This window comes from Aricia agestis, chromosome 19, assembly GCF_905147365.1.
Source record: "Aricia agestis chromosome 19, ilAriAges1.1, whole genome shotgun sequence".
NCBI classification, from domain to species: domain Eukaryota; kingdom Metazoa; phylum Arthropoda; class Insecta; order Lepidoptera; family Lycaenidae; genus Aricia; species Aricia agestis.
The window spans coordinates 2,566,668-2,587,770 of record NC_056424.1 but is presented as its reverse complement, the minus strand read 5'-3'; the positions used below and the strand labels follow the sequence as shown (position 1 = coordinate 2,587,770).

The 21,103-nt window shown below is 40.6% G+C and overlaps 1 protein-coding gene across 1 annotated transcript; it reads left to right on the top strand.

Moving 5' to 3' along the window:
- Window positions 1-13,489: 13,489 nt before the first annotated feature.
- LOC121736627 (60S ribosomal protein L4) lies at window positions 13,490-20,380 on the top strand. The gene is made up of 10 exons (XM_042127955.1): window positions 13,490-13,630; window positions 14,715-14,895; window positions 15,259-15,340; window positions 16,081-16,244; window positions 16,701-16,825; window positions 17,559-17,657; window positions 18,418-18,553; window positions 18,970-19,105; window positions 19,603-19,762; window positions 20,174-20,380. The coding sequence occupies exons 1-10, from the start codon at window positions 13,628-13,630 to the stop codon at window positions 20,351-20,353; spliced, it is 1,266 nt and encodes a 421-aa protein (XP_041983889.1). The 5' UTR covers window positions 13,490-13,627; the 3' UTR covers window positions 20,354-20,380.
- Window positions 20,381-21,103: the final 723 nt, after the last annotated feature.

Here is a 21,103-nt window from a genome sequence, read left to right as displayed (position 1 = left end):
TGGCGTAAGCCTCCCCATTTAGGAGTTGCCAGCGTCAGAGTTGAGGCGAAAAATGTGAACAGTTATAACTAACGTAAATTGATTGCCATGCAGTGGGCACGGGTGATGACTTCATGCGACCATGCAAATACAAGATATAATAATAATGAAACAGAAAAAACCAGAACAAGCAAATATGTGCAGCAAAATATTGTTTCTTAGGCGGGCGCCAGACATGTGATCAAATACGCAAATTCGCCAAGTGTGGCACTGACATTTGCCTATTTGTGCAAATTAATTGCTGGCATTTTCCTATTTGTGCAAAGTTTGCTCAAACTTTGAAGCCCATGTCTGGCGCAAAAGTTGGGGAGGGGAAGCGAGGGGATTTCGGGAGTAGCTCTCTATAAAAGTCAATGGACACGCCATTGACTTTTATAGAGAGCATGTCAGATTAATCTTGCATTTCGGGCTTCTTACATGTTTCTAGTTATCATGGTATAGAAATCAGATTTCTCACGTGGTGGGTAAAAAAAAAAAATTAATATTGAAATGTCGTCGGATCTGTCAGATTAAGATAGGAGATGTTTAGAGCTTCCATATAAAGTACTGACGATTCAAAGGTTAGGTAAGCCTGTAGGGACATTTTAAAATATAAAAAAATAAAGCTTCATATTTTCTTAACTAAGCTTCGCAGATATTTTATTTTGCTCTAAACTAATTGATACACATAGCTGGGCATTAACTCGTTAATCCGTTAATCGTTAATTAATGAAGTTAACATTTTCATTAACTTTTATATACTTTTAAAAATATTAATGGACTCGTTAACTTCCGTTAATATGCAGAAGTCCGTTAATCGTTAATCCAATGCCTACTATTTACCACACGGCACCGCGGCGCGGCGCGAAAACAGGTTACAGTTAGTATGAAAAGACAAGTGCCGGGCGGGCGGGCAGCGCGGCGCCGCGGCACGGCAAACAGCGAGTGAAACAAAAACAATACTAGATACATTTTCAGGCGAGTGCGAGGGAGAAGAGATTTGTTTCGTTTTATCATTTCATACTCAGCGCCGGTGCTTGTAGAGTGAAGAGTGATTTGTTCTTGCTATTATAAATCATTTGCATGTTGACAAAGAAGAGTGCAGTGTAATTTAGTTAGGTAGAATACAATAATTATAAAAGTATTTTGTTTTGTCCCTAACCTGTTATCTTCCAGACCAACCGGTTTTGTATGTATACTAACACAATGATATAAGTCATAATAAGGCCATAATATTACACATATTAACGGATTAACGATTAACTATTAACGTTAACTTGCGTTAATTCGTCCGAAATGCAACGCTTAACGTTTAACGAAGCTAACTTATTTCACGCGGTGCCCAGCTATGATGATATGATACATAAACTAAATATACGTACACATATTTTTCACACAGATGAAAACCAATTTTGGTTTCGTTTGATAGCTCGAGATTGTTGCTCTATTCCGTATAGGTATATTAACTTTATGATTTATTATTGGTATTTGGTAGGCTGTTGTTTCTGATAATAATTCTATGTTGGTAGGTGAGTTATTTAAAAACGTGTATAGCAATCGGAAGAATCGAAAAACCCAATTCGTGGTGGGATGTCTCTCACTTCCCCCAATGGGGAGAAATGGGAAGTCGGTTCCGGGGCTAAGCCCCCTGCCCGAGGGATCTGCCGCTACTCATAAAGATGAGGCGGTATTTGGGGCGGGACGAGTCCCTAAGTTGGGTGACCGGTAGAGTCACCCCTACTATCAGCGTTGCCGGCCCTTCTTAACCCACCTGAGTCACTCCTGGCGGTCCACCCCACCAGGTGAGATCCCCGGAAACCCGGGGGAGGCGAGGTTTCAGGCAGGTAGAGTCCGGGGGGCACGCTTGTTGTTTGGTTGGATGTGGAGTGCGGCGTGTTCGGTGTTTGCGGCGTGTTCGGTGTTTGCGGCGGCTGCTTTTGGTGGAGTTTTGAAGGTATTGTGGCGGTTAATTTTTAGGAGCTTTATTGAAAGAGGGGAAGAAATTAAAGATACCAAGAAGGGGAGATTTGTGAGAAACTAGGGCCCTAATTCTAAGAACCTAGCGAATTGGGTTGGTGGGATGGGAGAGTTTGAGCTCTCCCACTCCCATATTCGACATTTGGGATTAGGAGTTCGAATGGTGAGGTGAGGGAGTTCGCGACATTGCATCGCAAGCTCCCCCCCACTCTCGTTTGGCCGAAATTTGAAAGTAGGGAGAAATTTTTAGACAGGTCGGATAGATTGAGTGAGGGATTTTGCGATGGGATCGCATGCTCCCCCATGCTCACTTGCCCGGAGTTGGGGTAACTAACCCTAGTTCCGGCCCTAGCGAGATAGGTTGTGAGGGAGTATGCGATATGATCGCAGGCTCCCCCACATACATTTGGCCGAAAAACTAGGAAAAGTAGAATACAATTTAAATTATAAAATGCAGGTAAAGGAAATGAGAATACGGAAATGCGATAGCTCTACCCTAGTCTGTAACACTATCGACGCTGGAAACAGAGTCCGGGGACTGTGGGGGAATGTTCTCTCTGGGGAATATTGTCCGATCAGGGGGGCGGGCATGCTATCGTAAAAAGTTTCGGGGCCAGGCGGCCAACGAAGTCCTTTAGACTCTCTATCTTTAGGTCGCGGGCTATTACGTCGTTCCGGACATAGCGCGGGGGGGGGGGGGGGGCCCGGCGGCGAGACGGATGCTTTTATTTTGGATCATTTGGAGTTTGTCCTTGTTGGTATTAGTGATCAGTTGGTACCAAGCCGGGGCAGCGTATGTGAGCCGCGACCGGATGAAAGTTTTGTAGAGGGAGAGCCTAGTGGAGGTGGGTAGCGATGGGGACGCCATGACTGGGCGGAGGAAAGATAGAGCCGAGTTTGCGGACGATATGACCTCCTCTGGTCAGGTCTGGTCTGGTGGTCTGGTGGTAGGTGCAGGCCGCTGTCGAGGGTGACGCCCAGGGCCTGTAGACAAGTGGCAAAGCGCTAACGCTAACGCTAACGCAAGCGCTACAAAATGTATGCGATTTGACATAAGTCACCGCTTCGCTAGCGAATACTAATGTCAAATCCATACATTTTGTAGCGCTAGCGTTAGCGTTAGCGTAAGCGTTTTGCCACTTGTCTACGGGGGCAGGTACTTGGCCGTGTTGGACCACGTGATTGAGACACCGTCGAGCGTGAGCGGGGGGGAAGGGCACCTGAACGTTCAGGGGAAAGATTATGGCCTGGGTCTTGGCTGGGTTGGCGGACAGTCGCCGTTTCTGCAACCAGCCGGGGAGGAGGTCTAGAGATCTCTGGATTTTGACAGCCGCATGTTTGCGGTTCAGAGAGGTAGCGATGTAGACGGTGTCGTCCGCATACATGGCGAGTATGGTGTCTTTGTGACACGGAATGTCCACCCCGTAAAAATTGTAGAGGCTTGGGGAGACGCAGCTGCCCTGGGGGACCCCAGCCAGTATGCAGAGGATCTCTGATAGAACGTTCTCTACCCGGACCGTGAAAGTGTGGCCCGTCAGGAACGAAAGGAGCACTTTGACGAGATGGAGCGGGACGCCTGCGTCTAGTAGTTTAGCTATTAGTCCACCGTGCCAGACACGGTCAAAGGCCTTTTCCATGTCCAGGAAAACGGCGCACGCTGCATCTTTTTTATTCAGGGTGGCGGTGAGGACATGGATGACACGTGCCAGCTGGTGGGTGGTGGCGAGCTCTGAGCGGAAGCCGAACTGTTCGGTACGCTGGGGAAGGTGAGGGAGAAGTTGTGAGAGGAACAATCTCTCGAAGACCTTGGATATCGACGGGAGGAGAGTGATAGGTCGGTAGCTTCCGGCCTTCCTCACATCTTTCCTGGGTTTCAGGATCATGACGACCAGGCCTGTCTTCCATTTAGTTGTCATGTCATGATGTCGTTGAAGAGGCGAGTCACAACTCACAGCTGCCACTGTTTTGTGGGGAAGATGACGGAGGTGCGCGTTTGTAGAGGCATCCACTCCAGGGGCCTTTTTTAAGGGGAGATGTGCCAGCTCTTTCCGAACCGAAGTTGGACTGAAGGCCGTGAAGGCCGGTGGTGGGAGGGTAGAGTTCCTAAACTCCCTCACCTTGTCCTCGATCAGTTTGGTGTGTTGGGCGTCTACCGAGGGAAAGGGCGTGAATTGCCGCTCCAGGTGCCTGGCGAAGATATCTGCGCGGTCCTGGGCTCTATATCTGAGGTTGCCGTCCTCATGAAAAAGGGGTCTGGTTGGAGTAGCGGCATTTTGTAGACTCCGACAGAGTCGGTAGAGAGAGGGCCAGCTGTCAGCGGCCTCATCGATAACACGATTCCAGCGTTCGGTATTGATGAGGGCGAGTTCGGTTTTGATTCTCTCGGCGAGATTATTGAGTTCTCTTTTGAGAGTAGGGCACCTGTTGTTCTGCCAGGTCTTCCTCAGGGCTCTCTTCGAACAGGAGTTCTATGCCCAACGATTGTATGGATTTGATTTGGGCAGGATTTGATGGATGATTCTCCGTTTCACGCATATCACCCTCTCTTCGCATTAGACGGCGGTTCGGTGACATAATCGAGACGGTAGACGGTACACCTTAACCGGGATGTTTGGGGTGAGGTGGGTCTCATTTATATGAGAGCGACATCGATGTCGTGGGAAGTAAGCAAGAGACGGAGTCGTTGGCCTTAGCCATTAGAGATTGGCCTTGGGACTCAGTGGGCGGGTTCTGGGCCGGGGGGCCTTCATCTCTATGATGAAGACCGGGCATCTGGTGTAGTTGGCCGGATGGGGGCCACCACATTTGGCGCAGATAGGCGTTTCCTGTGGCAGTGGGCACTGGAGTGGCGGAATTTCTGGCACTTGTGGCACTGGGCGGGACCCTTCTTGCTTCGTGAAGCGTCGATGATAATTCCGCCCATGCCCAGAATCTCGTCCACCTCGTAGATTTTGGCGACGTTTGCTGTTTTCTTAAAGATGGCGAGGAAAATGCATCCTGGGCGGCCTTTGCGGGCTTTAATTTGCCGGACATATTCCGCGGTGAACCCCTGCAGAGCGAGGTCCTCCGTAATGTCGTCGGGCTGGGTATCGGCGGGAAGGCCGCGGATGGCGACCTTAAAGCTGCGTTCTGCAGGGAGAGAATAACAGAACCACGAAATTTTTCGGAGGCCTCGATTTGTGTGTTCGTCCTCATCTGAAGGGGAAAAGCGAATGCCTTTCCCGAAGGGGCGGCCATTTGGGTTGCGCCCTAGGATGTCTTTGAGGGCGGAAAAGTGTCTCGTCCAGTTGGGGAGGTGCTCCACTATGAGTGGGGGATATCATGGCTTCGGCTTGGGTTTTTGGCCCGCCGTGCCGGAGGCTGGTCTGTTTTCGGCCGTGTCCATGGGCTGGGAGGACCGCGGCTGCGATTGGGCTACTGCTGCATAGCTAGTAGTGGGAGGATATTCGGGGTCCTCTATGCGAGGCCTTTTCAAAGTGGAGTCCCTGCGTTCGCGTGGGTCTCTGGGAAAGAGGCCTTGTGCCTGATAAATATTCAGGACTTTGAAGTAGGCTTCGGGAGCGAATTGAGCCTTTATGGCCTGGAGTGTGGCTCTAGTGAGGTCCGTTGCCCTGTCGGTGCGAGGGAGATAGGACGTCGCAGGCGGGGGGCGTCGGGGGACATCCGGGGGGGGGGGGGGCTGTACAGGCCCCTCCCCTCGATGCCGACGGTCCCCCGTCTCGAGGTGAATCCGCGCTGCCGATGATTTTGCGGCTTACTTGGGTGGCCGTGGGGGGGAGTAAGTAACTCCGGCCAGGGGGTGGTAAGGCTGCTGGGAAGCAGCTGGATGGGAGCTGGATGGGAGCTGGAGGCGGAGGAGTCGCTGCAGGTGGACGACGCAGAATGAGTTCTGTGCCGTTCCGCCCAGGGCCTGTAGACAAGTGGCAAAGCGCTAACGCTCACGCTAACACTAGCGCTACAAAATGTATGCGATTTGACATAAGTCATCGCTTCGCTAGCGAATACTAATGTCAAATCCATACATTTTGTAGCGCTAGCGTTAACGTTAGCGTAAGCGTTTTGCCACTTGTCTACGGGGGCTTGGCTTGTCCTCCGCCGAAGCTGGGGGTCTACTATCCATGGGGTTTACGGCTCCTAAGGATTCATAGTTGGTACACTGATGTATGAATCTGAATTTCTAATGGACGGCTGTATACGCGACCCCTATGACAATACCTAACTGGTACACGGTACGTCGGAGAATGGTTGGGGGGCTTGGTGCCGGACGGATACAGCACCCGTTTCAAAGAAGCGGGAAACTGATCCGAGGTAGTGATGGTTGTCTTCCTGGTTCTAATGTTCTATGGTTACACCGAATGGGTACGACTGATCTCGGAGCTTTGCCGAGCTGCACGCAGCGGTAGTAACTTACTCAAAAGTAGAGACAGGAACACACGCAACACTACGCGGATAAAATAAGCGAGGTCCGTACGTAAACTGGATGGTGCGCATACGAAGTGTATGAGCGTGTTGACGTGTTCACCAGTAGTGCTAGCACGGCGACCAGCGGAAATGCGAAAGTATGGACAAAAGTAGGGACAAAAATAAACCTAAGGTGCCGTTCCGATCTTTTTTCGTTCCGAAAAATTCAATTAAAATGCCACTTTATCACAGACTATAGTCACAAACTGTGGAGATAAACTTAAGGTGCCGTTCCGATCTTTTTTGGTTCCGAATAATTCAATTAAAAAGCCACTTTATGACAGACTATAGTTCTAAAAATTCAAATAATATCCTACATTATGACATATACTATAGTGTGTCATAAAGTGGCATTTTAATTGAATTTTTCGGAACGAAAAAAGATCGGAACGGCACCTTAAGTTTATTTCCACAGTTTGTCCATACTTTCGCATTTCCGCTGGTCGCCGTGCTAGCACTACTGGAGGGTATGGGCGTAAATGTTCTCACTCGCGAGCAACTGAAAACACGTCCGCACCACACGACAGTCGAGCTAATCCTCCCCAATTCGGCATGATACCACATCTTATAGAAATACATATGAGCAAGCGATAGCGCGATCTAAACGACTCTTGGCGCCATCTGTTATGAGTTTTTGGAACTAACTTAATTTGAACTTTACGCATTTTCACCCCCTTATAACCCCTTTTTCCAGTTAAAAAGTGCCTATGTCCTTTCTCAGGTTTTAGACTATCTGTGTACAAAATTTCATAACAATCGGTTCAGTAGTTTTGGCGTGAAAGCGAGACAGACAGACAGAGATAGTTTCGCATTTATAATATTAGTATAGAGTATAGATATAAAAATATAACTATTAAAGCAAAATTAAACAAAATTTATTAAAATTAAAGGATATTTTGTATTTCATAAAATGATAGCAGCTTATGTCCGCGTCACGCGGCGCGTGGATGTATTTTCTGGATTTGTGGGATTGTACATTCCAAGGTATACTCTGCAGTTACTGCAATAGTGATGTACTTCTTTACAAGAACGAAGGACATAAGGTAAGGGTGCGCATGCCCAACAACAGAGTAGACACAAAAGTAGAGCACAGAGGTGCGTACTCATGATTGTTTTGGTGACTACAGTGGTTAATCCAATATAACCACACTCGGGGCATACTACATACATCGGCATGTACCCAAACCTGTATCTTCGAATAGGGTTTGGAATAGGATTGTCTATGTAAATATCGAAAGCAGTAGCGTAATTCGGAGGAGGAGTATGCATAACGAAAGACGGCGATGGAAAAAAGGTTCCCATAAGCCGTGGTCTCGGCAGCGATGCCTGTCTCAGAACGAACGAATAAGAAGGCGGAGCGCCTCCTAAGGAATCAGGAGTTTTTAAATCTCCAGTCTTAGAGTCATGGCTGTTCATTGGACTTCGACCATGAGGATGTAGCTGCACATTAGGATTATTGTCAGCGATGATTTGAGCGGCTCTTCTTACTGAGTCCTCTTGTATTTTAGCTAAAGTTAACGAATATAGCGTGTTAGGACATTTTGTCGTAGTTTCCGAGGATCGAATGAAATTGAGCGATGAAGGTTCTGCTTGGTTCACATTCGCATTGAAACGTTCTGTATTGGTATTATCTGGACTATTCTTGCTGCTCAAATGCTTCTGTAAAGATTCCGTGATTAAAGTTGTCAGGTCATGAGATATATTATTACTTTCATTAGTCTTTTCATCATCGAATTCCATCATGAATTCTCTAAAATATTATTGAATAGGTATTTTCTTTCTTAGTATTTTGACATAGGCTTCAGCCGTTGGCTTCAGCGATTTTTAATAAAACCAAAGACATAGCAACATGCAATTGACAATCCTTCATACCGCAATTCAGATACATTCGCGCGAATCGCGAGGCGAATGACGAGGCGAATAAAGGATGTCACAGACAGAGCGGGTAACATACAAGTCATGTTACAAGTACCAGACAACGGAAATATATTTAATACTTATAAACTATACATATATTTAAGGTTTTTATTATATCATACACATATTTAATACACATCCAGACCCGGGAACATTGAAAACTTTTTGTTCCGTCGGCGGGATTCGAACCCGCGACCCCCGGCTTGAGCTACCAACGCGCTCACCACTGAGCCACAGAGGTCGTCAGGAGACCACACACAACAGCTATAATGTATATTTTTACATCTTCGTATCTTACGAATACGAATGTGTAAACAGTGCGCTCGCTATTCGCCTCGTGATTCATGGCATTCGCGTTGGGAGCGGTTTTTCGGGCGCGAATCAAAGGGCACAATAGCAAATACGAACTTATTGTTTAAGTTGTTATTCCGTTTGACTAAATTTAGACGTCTAAATGATTTAGTAACTAAATTTAGCCAAGTGAAATAACATTTAGAAAGCTAAGATCCTAATAAGTGTACTAAATGGGAAAAAGTGTGGCTTCTGGCTGACTAAATCAGTGTTGCCAGATAGTTTCAACCTTTTATTTGTAGTGGGAACTGCTAAATCTGTATTAAAGTCAATATATATTATGTTATACGAACTGGAATCAATCCGTAATTATCCGTAGGTAATTTCTAAAGTCTGCTGGTTCCAAGTAGTTCAGAAAGTTCATAATTCATAATTTTTCGTGGAGCAAAAATTCTTTCAACCATCTTTTTCGCCTTTTTTATTTATATTTATTTTTTAATTTTGGACATTATAATTTAATAAAGTATGATATTAAATAATAATTATTAAGTACATATGACTTATTTTTATGACAATATGGTAAAATATTATGTTGTAATTGGTAACATATAGGTAATAATAATCGGTGACATGAATGTAATTTGTATATCTACTTATAAGTTATTAGGTTTTTGTGATAATAATTTAACGAATATATTATGTACTACAATTAATTTATATTACAATATTTTTGACGTTCATAAGTGTTACTGTGTGACCTATGTGAATAAATGATTTTGATTTGATTTGATTTCATATATTGATTTTCATTGAGCCAACAGATAAGCCTATGAGAAGACCAATTTTTCGGAGTAATTAAGAAGACGTCTGGCCAAAATCGCCGCGTCGTCACAACTGATTTAGTTATTAAATTAGGACAAGTGGAATAAGAAGCTTGTTTTTAGAATTCTAATAAGAACTTCTAAATTTAGTCAAATGGAATAACAACTTTACACATTCGCATGTATTCAGTTGACTAGCGTCCGACCTTACAGGACGTGTATATTATAATATAAACTGTACTGAAAGTAAGCCTTTTTTTGGTACAGTGTTTAAAATGTTATTATGTTATTACAATGCAATTATTACAATAATGCTAGTATCACATAGTACTTGTACCATTGTGTAAACTTATTATAAGTCATAATTTAAGATAATATGTATATAATATAACGTATGGATACAAAAAGATTAGTTGTTGTTATTATTATTAAGTAAAAAAAATGGAGTGGAGTGAAGGGCGAATTTTAGAATTCCTAGAATTTTGCCAAAAGTGAGACCTCATTTGGAACCCTAAACATCGCTACCTATCATAAATTTCATATTTTTCATTTAACATCGCTATTATATTCACATCCTTCATGTTCGCACTTCGCATACGAATGTCAAAATGATTCACCGCACGAATGTGTGAAAGTTCGCGACAGCATTCGTATACGAATGTTTCGTCGAGGCGAATGCATTGACGACTCGTCATTCGCTCGTTCGCCATTCGCCTCGTCAATGACGAGGTGAATGGCGAACGCGATTGTGTAAATGTGGTATCAGGATTTTCAAAAGAAATGTCAGAATAAGAAAACGTCACATCCGGTCGGTGTTACCTTGTGATATCAACACATTTACCCAAAAATCTATACTTATAATAAAATTGTCTTATCATACATTCACGCGGACGAAGTTGCGGGCAACAGCTAGTTCTTTAATAAACATTTTTTTTTTCAAAAAAAACTAATATTAATTTAAAAATTTTAAACAAACTTATTTATAAGCTTGTATTAATTATATTTAATAAAAAATAAATTACAGTAAGTAACATTTTCACAATTAAAAACTCATGCTGTAAACTTTGATTATATATTACAGTGTAGTATATTATAATCAAAGGCTGTAAAATATGATACTAAAAAGTTTAACTAATTATTATCTCGCTTATTTTCTAATTCCTAGATCTACTAAACTAAGTAATTAAAGCATCACATAAATTACAGCTCTTGTTTTTCAAACACCCTATTTTAGTGCACATGGGATGTTTATTGGTAATATTACACTGTATAGTCAATAGTGCGTCAAGAATGTCTAGGAGGCGAAACTTTTTTTTCAGCAATAGCAACACTCTTTTGACATTTGTCCTTTTGTTGTATCAATATTCTCTATGACATAAAATTTACAAAACAAAGATTTTCAATTAGCTTAATTTTAGTTTTACAATGTGAAAACTACATGTTACTCTGATTATTATTAATAATTAAAGTGAAAGACGTGTCATAGTGCTGAAAATTTGAAGATTTTCATTGAAGAAAAATAGTAAACCGCGAAAATATCAATGGAATTCTCGTGTCCACATTTCCGATTCTGATCGCTCAATCGCCATAGTAATAAATAAAATATATAAATAAATAAAATTCTTTATTTCAGCAAAAACATACAAAATTTCTAAAATCATTACAGTGTCATTTTTTGCTGTTTACATTACCAAAAGATTAACTGTAGTTCTCACACTAGGATAATCTTTGAAAAAAAACTTAAGCTCGGTACCACCACCATTATGAAACAATATACAGGTGTAACAAAAATAAGTGATAATACTTTAGGGTGTGTACGTGTTCCTTGTAGAGAGTTCACTGTGAAAGTAGCAGCGCTGAAAGACCAAATTTTTTTTCACTTTTGTATGGGGAAACTCGTGACACTCGGGGCCTTGCCCATACAAAAGTGAAAAAAAATTTTCGTCTTTCAGAGCTGCTACTTTCACAGTTAACTCTCTACAAGGAACACGTACACACCCTAAAGTATTATCACTTGTTTTTGTTACACCCTGTATAAATGTAAATTTATATAAAACTATGTAAGAAAAAAAAATTATATAAAATAAAAAATATGAGTAGGTAATAAAGGTTAGTACTTGGTATATGAAACATTGTTTTAATAAATTAATGTTAAGATAAAATAGGAAAGATTTAACCGTTGTGTCTGTGAGTATTAAAAATGATAATTTTTAGATGGGTGTTAGGAATTTAAATTTTTTTCTGTATCATCGTAATCCAGGGATTTTAAGTACATTGAAATCAAACATTTGGCCTTCATAGATGTGCAATTTTTAATGTTGCATTTCAAACATATTTTGTTGTACATGTAAATGCCTATAAAAGGGTTAAAACGCTTTGCAAAAGTGCTTTTTACGGTCACATTCGGAATTCGATAGATACGTCTATTAAGGAATTTTTTATGTATACTAGAATGCAAAGAAGCCTTATGAGTCAAGATAGTGTTACTGAGTATAAATAGTTGACGGACAGTTAAAACACCACACTCCTTGTATAGATCAGTAGTGGGGAACCGAAATGGCTTGTTTAGCATAACCTTTAGAACTGCTCGCTGAGCGCGCTCAAGGAAAATCATGGTTGTTTTCCCCGCCCCTCCCCATGTGCATATACAATAAGTATTAAGCGACTGACACAGTGAGTAGTATATAGTTTTAAGCAGATTAAATAGTAGCAGGTAATTATGCGTTTGTTTTATAAATTTTGTTTTTTTTTAATTTAGTTGTTTATTGCAATTTTAAGTAGTCTGAGTAAGTATTAAGTGGTATAATAAAACAGCAATATTACTTAAACCTTAAGTATACGTAAACAATGAACTGTCAAAGAAATCTATCATATACCGCGCCTAACAATGATTGATACTTTGACTTAGGTGCTTTGCGTAATTATGTATCTTAGATAGATGTATATAGTTTAACGAAATAACCGAAATGACTGGGAGAATTTATACTATCATTTTGAAAAAAAATAATACTGAAAATAAATACAAGGAGTGGGAATTAACCCTTTATTAGGATATTGAAGGGCTGATTATTGAAGATGAAAGTGCCTCTTCACTGTGACACCACTGCTGTAACTACATGGACCTAGAAAGTAGCGATGATTCTGTTTCCGAATGCATTGTAGAATATTATTTGGATGATCATATTTTATTAAAATAACAAAACCCTGTTTTTCATTTATTTATTTTTTGTATTTTCTTAAATAGTAGTTCTTTAATATAAAAGGAGTGAGCTTCTCTCTGCAGCTCTCAGGGAGAGGGTACTTAAATAACAGGTGTTATAAATTCATAATATGTAACACTAGTGACTAGATGTCCCGGTGAACTTCGTGTCACTTATAAACCTTCCCTGAACTTCCAGGAATATATTTTTAAGACTAAAATTAGCTACATCGGTTCGACCGTTTAATCGAGTTATTGCATTTTTTATATAGTCCGTCAAGAAAGTGAAGAAATTAAAAAGTGGCATCATCCCTTTCAAATCAATTTAAGAAAAACCGGCCAAGTGCGAGTTGGACTCGCCCATGGAGGGTTCTGCAGCAGCAATAAGGTATATTTCTATGAAATTAAGAGGTTTTTGATTTATTTTCATATAAAATTTCGTAAATTAAGCACACACTACAACTACATCATAATTATTTCAAATTTTCTTAACTACATAATATATTATATAAATCATATTTACAACGTGTTTTTTAAACTGTATAAAGTATCAAAATCTTTTATAGTGACTGGATACAGTGTGGCCATAAGAGGCCACACCGGAAACAAGTGGCGACTCTATTAATGTCGTGACCTTAGAGTATACATTAGCAAGCTAGCTTGCTATAATGTATACTCTATGGTCGTGACTTTTAATAATTTATTAAAATATTATGATGACAGCTGAAGACGTCAACTTGTTCGAACCACAGATTAAATGGTTCGAACTTCGAATCCTTGGAAATAGGAAATATAGAAATATATTTTTAAGCTGGCAACTGTTGCTTAAAAATGTCAGAAAGTATATGTCTTCCGGTCTTTTTATTCCTCCGTGGCATGGCGGATGGTCTATACCGCCGTAAATAGTGTTTATTTGGAGGAATAGCTTCGCTTATCAAGCGAAATGGTAAGTCATTGATTTACAAAAGTGTAATTTTTCCACCAAAAATAACGCAAGTGCAGAAAATTTCATAGTGAAAGTGTTTTTGTTGTATAAAATGATTGTGGTGTGTGATCCACGTGTTTGGTTAAAAATGTTCGAAATCATTGAAATCAGGGTTTAAAACGTAAGTTTTTAAATTCTCGAGTGTTAAATGAATCTAAAGCGATGTAATTTTGCCTACAAAAGCAAATTTTTTGTCGTTTTATTACGAGATATTCGTGATCAAGTTTTTGCCTTTTTGTGTGATGGTTGCCTTAAAAGCCTCCCATCACGGTTCCATACTCACCTATGACAATTTCTAAGCCTATATCTTAAGAAAATCGTATTATTTCGCGGTCTTTGGCGTCTTTTCTGTTGTATACCTTTTACACCTGTCCGCATTTAGAGGTTATGTTTTAGGTTATAATTGTTGATGAAAATACATTTATATATTTATTTATTCTTATTGCATTAGTATGTTGAACATCAAACACATTTAAATCGGTTTAATCCTTTCCAGATTGGAAATTGTTTTGTTTTGACTATCTTTGAAGTATTTTGACATACACTATATTACAATCCCCTAACTCTTCCTGGCAGTGCTATATGTGGCCTCACCAGGTACATTTCTGGGGTATAGTGAACTTCTTTTAGGAAACACCATTATGTTTATAATGATGGTGTGTCGACATATAGAAGACATCCACATAACAATGATTTGTTGATTAAAGATTGACCATCTATAATATAAAAATAAATCGCTAAATGTGTTGCTAAGCGCAAAACTCGAGAACGGCTGAACGGGTTGGGCTAATTTTAGTCTTAAAATATTCGTAGAAGTCCAGGGAAGGTTTGACATGATATAAACTTCACCAGAACAGCTAGTTGTTTATAGATTCAAAAGTTTATATTGAAAATAAAGAGCCTACTAGTAATACTAGCACTATAAGAATTTAATTTCATATTTTATGAATAAACTTGCATATTATAAGTTTTTTGCACATGACTTTGGATGACATTAATATTTGATGTTGAAAGGCATTTTATAAATTTGTTTTTATAATTTCAGAGTCTATCAGTCGCCCGACCTCTTGTGTCGGTATACTCTGAGAAGAGTGAGAAGGTCGCTGATGCGTCCGTCCCACTCCCATTCGTGTTCAAGGCGCCCATCCGCCCGGACCTCGTCAATGATGTCCATGTTTCTATGTCCAAGAACTCGAGGCAGCCCTACTGCGTAAGCAAGGAGGCTGGTAAGTGACACAATTATGTGGAAATCTTTTTCAGAACACTTGGAAAACTAAAATAGTTGTAAAGCAGTTTTTTTTAAATTAAAGTATTACAAGGAAACTATTAACAATTGCACCAAATGTCCACACGCGTTGTTTTATGTGTCAGCGTGTGTTACTGCGAAACCGGTGCGACATTACTGTAGTGGAATGGCGTTCTGGGTCTGCCCTGGGGCAGGCACGGGTGCAAGACTATTACTACAAATAATTTCAATAGTTTGTATCAAGAATTTTTGTGTATAAAACAATATTCTCAGTTTGAGCATAAAATTTACTTTATTTTTTTTACTGGTTAGCTACAGTGTTGATGGAAAATGTATTTGTCAGGTCATCAAACCAGTGCTGAGTCATGGGGTACCGGACGTGCCGTCGCTCGTATCCCCCGTGTTCGTGGTGGTGGTACTCACAGGTAACTTTCTTATTGAGTAAACTTTTTCTTATGCTCTTAAAATTTAGCCTACTTGCTTTATTTTGTGGATTAATTTACAAAATAAACAGTGTATTTTGATAAAAGCCATAACAATTATAACAATACATTTGATCCCCTAACTCTTCCTGGTAGTGCTATATATGGCCTCTCCAGGTACATTTCTGGGGTATATTAAACTTCTTTTAGGAAACATCATTGTGTCCCTTGACAATGGTGTGTCGACATATAGAAGACATTTTAACCGACTTCCAAAAAGGAGGAGGTTATTTGCTCAATCTTTATTGCATTTTAAAATAGGGACCTACATACATAGCTTGCTTAATACTAGCGGATTGACAAGCAGTTTGTCTGCTGGTGTTTTCTTTGGTTGGATAGTGTATTTGCATTATATGGGAATTCAACCATCACACATTTCCACCACTACATCTCCTGTTTCACTAGTAGATATCAGTATATCGTTGTTGTGCTTGCCAAATCCTCTGGTTTTAGTCAAATTTTCAGGGGTAGACAAACTATTGAATGATTGATGATTTTATCAATAAATTAAAAATGCAGTATGGTGGTAAATCTTATTATGGATTTGCCACCATACTGCATTTTTAATATATTGATCAATCATTACTTAAAATAGATTACTAAGAACACAGAGTAGGTATTTGGCAAGCGCAACGATGATATGGTACAGTAGCATCAATAGCTAACATTTTGTGTGTTGTCAGGTCTGGTCAGGGTGCGTTCGGTAACATGTGCCGTGGTGGACGCATGTTCGCCCCCACGAAGCCCTGGAGGCGTTGGCATCGTCGCGTGAACCTAAGACAGCGCCGCGCTGCTGCTGCCGCCGCCGTCGCCGCCGCAGGAGTACCAGCTCTCGTACAGGCTAGAGGTAATTAACCTAAAATGGGTCCCTTTAGATTCATTCTGACCTAAATTTAAGTTATAGGCCACGCACAACCTGACTGAAATTGCAGAATAGAGGTAAAAAAAAAGAATAAAGTAGAAAAAAAGTTTTGCATGGCTTATATGTATATTATATTCTATTGTTACCAATTTCAATGCCACATTAATGGCGTTGTCAATAGACAGAGGTGCAATAAAATAAACCCTGCTGCCTTGCCACTCATGCCTGTGTGTCTGTGGTCCACTCTAAACAGGGTAGAGAACTGTTCTGAAGATCAGCAGCTTCATAACTTGTGAATACTGTTGTACCGCAGAACTATATTAATATGAATATAAAAATTATGTTTCTAAAAAACATACTATTGAGAGGAGTGAGATTGTTGATGTTCATCATTTTAATGTTTGTAGCTGCATATAAAATAACTCAAATATTTAACCACAGGCCATGTGATCGACAAGATTCCTGAGCTGCCACTTGTTGTCTCCGACAAGGTGCAGGAAATCAACAAGACTAAGGAGGCCGTCATCTTCCTGAGACGCGTCAAGGCCTGGTCTGATGTCCTCAAAGTAAGTCTCTTAATGCTCAATTACACAAAGCTCACTTATTTTTGTAGTGCATCTTGAATGTCCATAGAAGTTTTAAAGTTAGGAAATAAGCAAGATGTGTTATGAGTTGCTCAGTATTCGATAAAACACGATTGAAAATGACATTAAAATGACATTTTCTAAAAATGATTCCTGGCTCGATCGATTTATCGCCTCCGAAACCCCCTATATACCAAATTTCAGAAAATCGTTGAGCCGATTCCGAGATTCCCATTATACAAGAATTGCTTGTTTAAAGATATAAGATTATGTCTCTATTCTATAACCATAATCTGCTAAAGTTTGTGTGTTATTCCATATGAGACAAGATTAACATTTCATTCCAACAAACCAGTAGTTCATTTCTTTCTGGATATAGAAAATGAAAGACAAGATGTGCGCGAGCTGCACCGAATTAAGAATGTTGCTGGGGAGATGCCATGTATTCTAGCTTGCTTTTCTCTCAGTCACTTTTCTTCATGACACCTGAGTGCAAAGTTTAATAATGCAGAAACATAAAAGCTACCATTTTGACCATGTAATAGGGAGACTGTTTATAGTATTTTTGTTGTACTTCCAATTGATTTTTAATTCTCACTTTTTGTACTTCCAATTGATTTTTAATTGAGGAGCAATACTGAGTCGTGTTAACCAATTCAATTGTGAATGTTTATAGTAAAATTATCATTCTAACTGGTATTTTTTCTCATTCTAGGTATACAAGTCGCAGCGCCTGCGCGCCGGCAAAGGTAAAATGCGCAACCGTCGCCGCCTCCAGCGCAAGGGACCACTCATCGTCTACGGAAAGGACAAAGTAAGTGTTGTCTAAAGCCTGATTATTTTTAGCACACTGACGACGCGAACTGTGAAATAGCTGCTGATATGGCAAATCGCGATGTTTTATGTAAAACACTGAGATTGGGCTTTTAGTTCAAAGAATCTGTAAGATTACAGTAGAAACAAGAAATTTGAAATGTTGAATATTGATAATTGATTTTAAAACTGTTTTAGTGGGATAGATTTTAAGCAAATGTAGGTTAAGACAATATTATCCCCTTACAGCCTTACTCCTCGCATTCTATATGAGAGGAGTTACATTTGAAGGGGTATAGAATCATTCCCATAGGAAACATCACACTTTATAACTGAGGTTTGGTGTGTCGACTTGTGGAATACATTTTACGTTTAAAGATATTACTACAATCCTTCTAAATTCTGGTCGCAGAATACGAATATTCGTACGGTTGTAAAAGGTGAAAGTAGAAATTCTATAAAAGCTAGGTAGACACGCGGTAGAGGGTCAAGCCAAGTTCAAAATATAATAGAACTGGTAGATGAGCCAAAACTTTTACTTTAACACTTCTTTGTACAATCACATCGAAGAATGTATAAAATTGACATTGGACGAGTCGAACGATAACTTCATATTATTGAACGATTACGTCAATTCCATACCTACATTTTGATCGGCGATTCTATAAAGAAGCGATAATGTCTTGGCTAAAGGGCCTGGCGAGCAGCACCGTGTGTTACACAAACCATTTGCAGTTTTAACAAACATGCAACATTTCCAGGGTCTGACGAAGGCGTTCCGCAACATCCCCGGCGTTGAGATGCTCAGCGTCAACAAACTGAACCTGCTGAAGCTCGCCCCCGGTGGTCACGTCGGACGGTTCATCATCTGGACACAGTCCGCTTTCAACAGGCTCGGTGAGTAAGAACTTCTTTTCATCTAAATGTATACAGGGTTTTACAAAATAGGTGATAATACTTTAGGGTGTGTATGGTTCCCCTTTATAGAGTTCACTGTGAAAGTAGCAGCACTGTAAGATTTTTTTTTTGTGATTTGTATGGACAAGCGCCCCAGCATCATGAAATTTTCCATACAGAAGTTCAAAAAATATAATGGTGTGTTATTTGGTCTGTTTTTAAAATTCTTGTATAAATGTATATTTTTTCCGTTTTATGAAAGTAATAAAATAATAAGAAAATATAGAACTATAAAAAATAAATGCTTTATAATATACTTGATTATTTTAGTTTGCCACTGCCTGCATAGGCATACACAAGTCTAGGGTTCTACATATTATAGAACTGCACCATATAATATTTATTTAAAATTTCAGACCCGCTATTCGGATCATGGAAGACACCATCAAAGGAGAAGAAGAACTTCAACCTGCCCCAGCCCAAGATGGCCAACACCGACCTCAGCCGCCTGCTCAAATCTGAGGAGATCAGGAAGGTGCTGCGCGCGCCCAAGTATGTTTTGCTTTTATTACCTGACTTGGACGAAAAACCGCTGTTTTTTCATTTGGTACATTGAGACGCGTAAAGTAGAGATCCCATCAAAATCAGGCGAAGCTTAATTATTTATCGTGATTCGTGACTCGTGAGTGACGAATAAAATCAGTGTCACGTAACGCAATACCAAAACCTTTACTTCTCATTGCAATTCTATACTAAGGGCCCGTTTCACCACTTCCTGATCAGTGCCAGCTTTCCACAACTTATCTGACAGATACTCAGATATCTGTCAGATAAGTTGTGGATAGCCTATCCAGTACTTACCAGGAAGTGGCGAAACAGGCCCTAAAAGTATTAATGTTTACACCAACCTCTACATGATGATATTCTCTTTTCAGAGCATTGGGTTATGAATACCATGATTACTTACACGTTGACACTTTCTGATGTGCACTTCCCATAATTTAACCACCCTTCACAAGTGCAAAGCTGACGCTTTCTTTTTTTCGCAGCAAGCGCGTGGTGCGTGCTACCCGCAAGCTCAACCCTCTCACCAACACACGCGCGATGCTCCGTCTTAACCCTTACGCTGCTGTGCTGAAGAGGAAAGCCGTCCTCGACCAGGAGAAGACCAACAACAAGAGGGCTTTGGTTTTGGCAGAGAAGAGAGGCGTAAGTATTAATTTGGTTACATTCACTTTTGCCAAAGTCGAAGTTCTATTTTGATTATGTTCTGGCATAGGCTTTGTCCGTCTCAAGTAAGATCCGTTTAGTATTGCAATTTAAGGTTGGATCATTTTAAATATTATTATTATAATCTGTTTCGAGACCTTATAGAATGAATACACTCACAAATATATTATATAGCCATTTTTACTACTTAAAAATATTGAAACAGATGTTTCAATATTTTTAAGTAGTAAAATATTGAAAAAGTTATTTAGCATGATGAAATTCTCTTTTCAGAGCATTGGGTTATGAAAAACCATGATTACTTACACGTTGACACTTTCTGATTTATTTTGTCACCGTTAAAGCATCGCAAAGTGATAAATAGATTTCTAACATCGCAATTTCTTTCAGATCAAACTGCCCGCCAGCGATCGCGCGGTAAAGGCCGAGAAACTTGTCGAGAAGAGAAGGAAAGCACTGAAATTGGCCGCTGCCAAGAAGCCCAAAAAGCCAGCAGCTAAGAAGACCGCGCCTCCCCCCAAGAAAGTCAAGAAGGAGAAGCCGGCTAAGGCTGCTGCGCCTAAAAAGTGATCGACAAAAATATATTCCATCTAAATATATTAGCGTTTTATTTTGTAATTTTTTATATTAAATCCCTTATTTTCTAGAAGGTTGTAATTACTTCTTTTAAAATAATTTTGATCTAAACCTTAAAAAATTAGCATCAATACACTGGCGCAGTCGAAGCGTCGTGACTCGTGACGCATCATGTTTTTCGACTACAGCATAAATTCATCTCTATTGCTTAGGGCTCCCACACAAAACTGCGAATTCGCATCGCAAAAATCTGCAATAAAACTCATACTAAAAATGATATTGCTATGCGATGCAAACTCGCAGTTTGGGCTGGTTTTATCGTCAGGCCGCTAGACACGCCGCCGCTGGGAAGCGCGCTGTTTAGAGGTCACAGCACATCAACTCTGACAAGGATCGTCACCGTATCGCCTTTCGCCTTGCCGTCAACCTAACGTATGCACGTAACCAAAGCGTATCAGTAGCGCCTGTACGTCAACTCGGCTACGGCTCGGGAAAGGGGCAAGGGTGGACGAAGAAACGTAAGCTTGAGTACGGAGAGACGTAAGCGGGGGGACTGCTAGTTGACCACGCGTCGCATTCCGGTTCGGAGCTGTAGGCCTACTACGAAACCGTTTTGAGACTCAAACAATCGGACGGGAATGCCGCGTCCTGCTCTAACAACGTCATTTCACATTTAGAGTAGAACGCGGCATTCTCGACCGATTGTTTGAGTCTCAAAACAGTTTCATGGTACAAGGTGTTCCG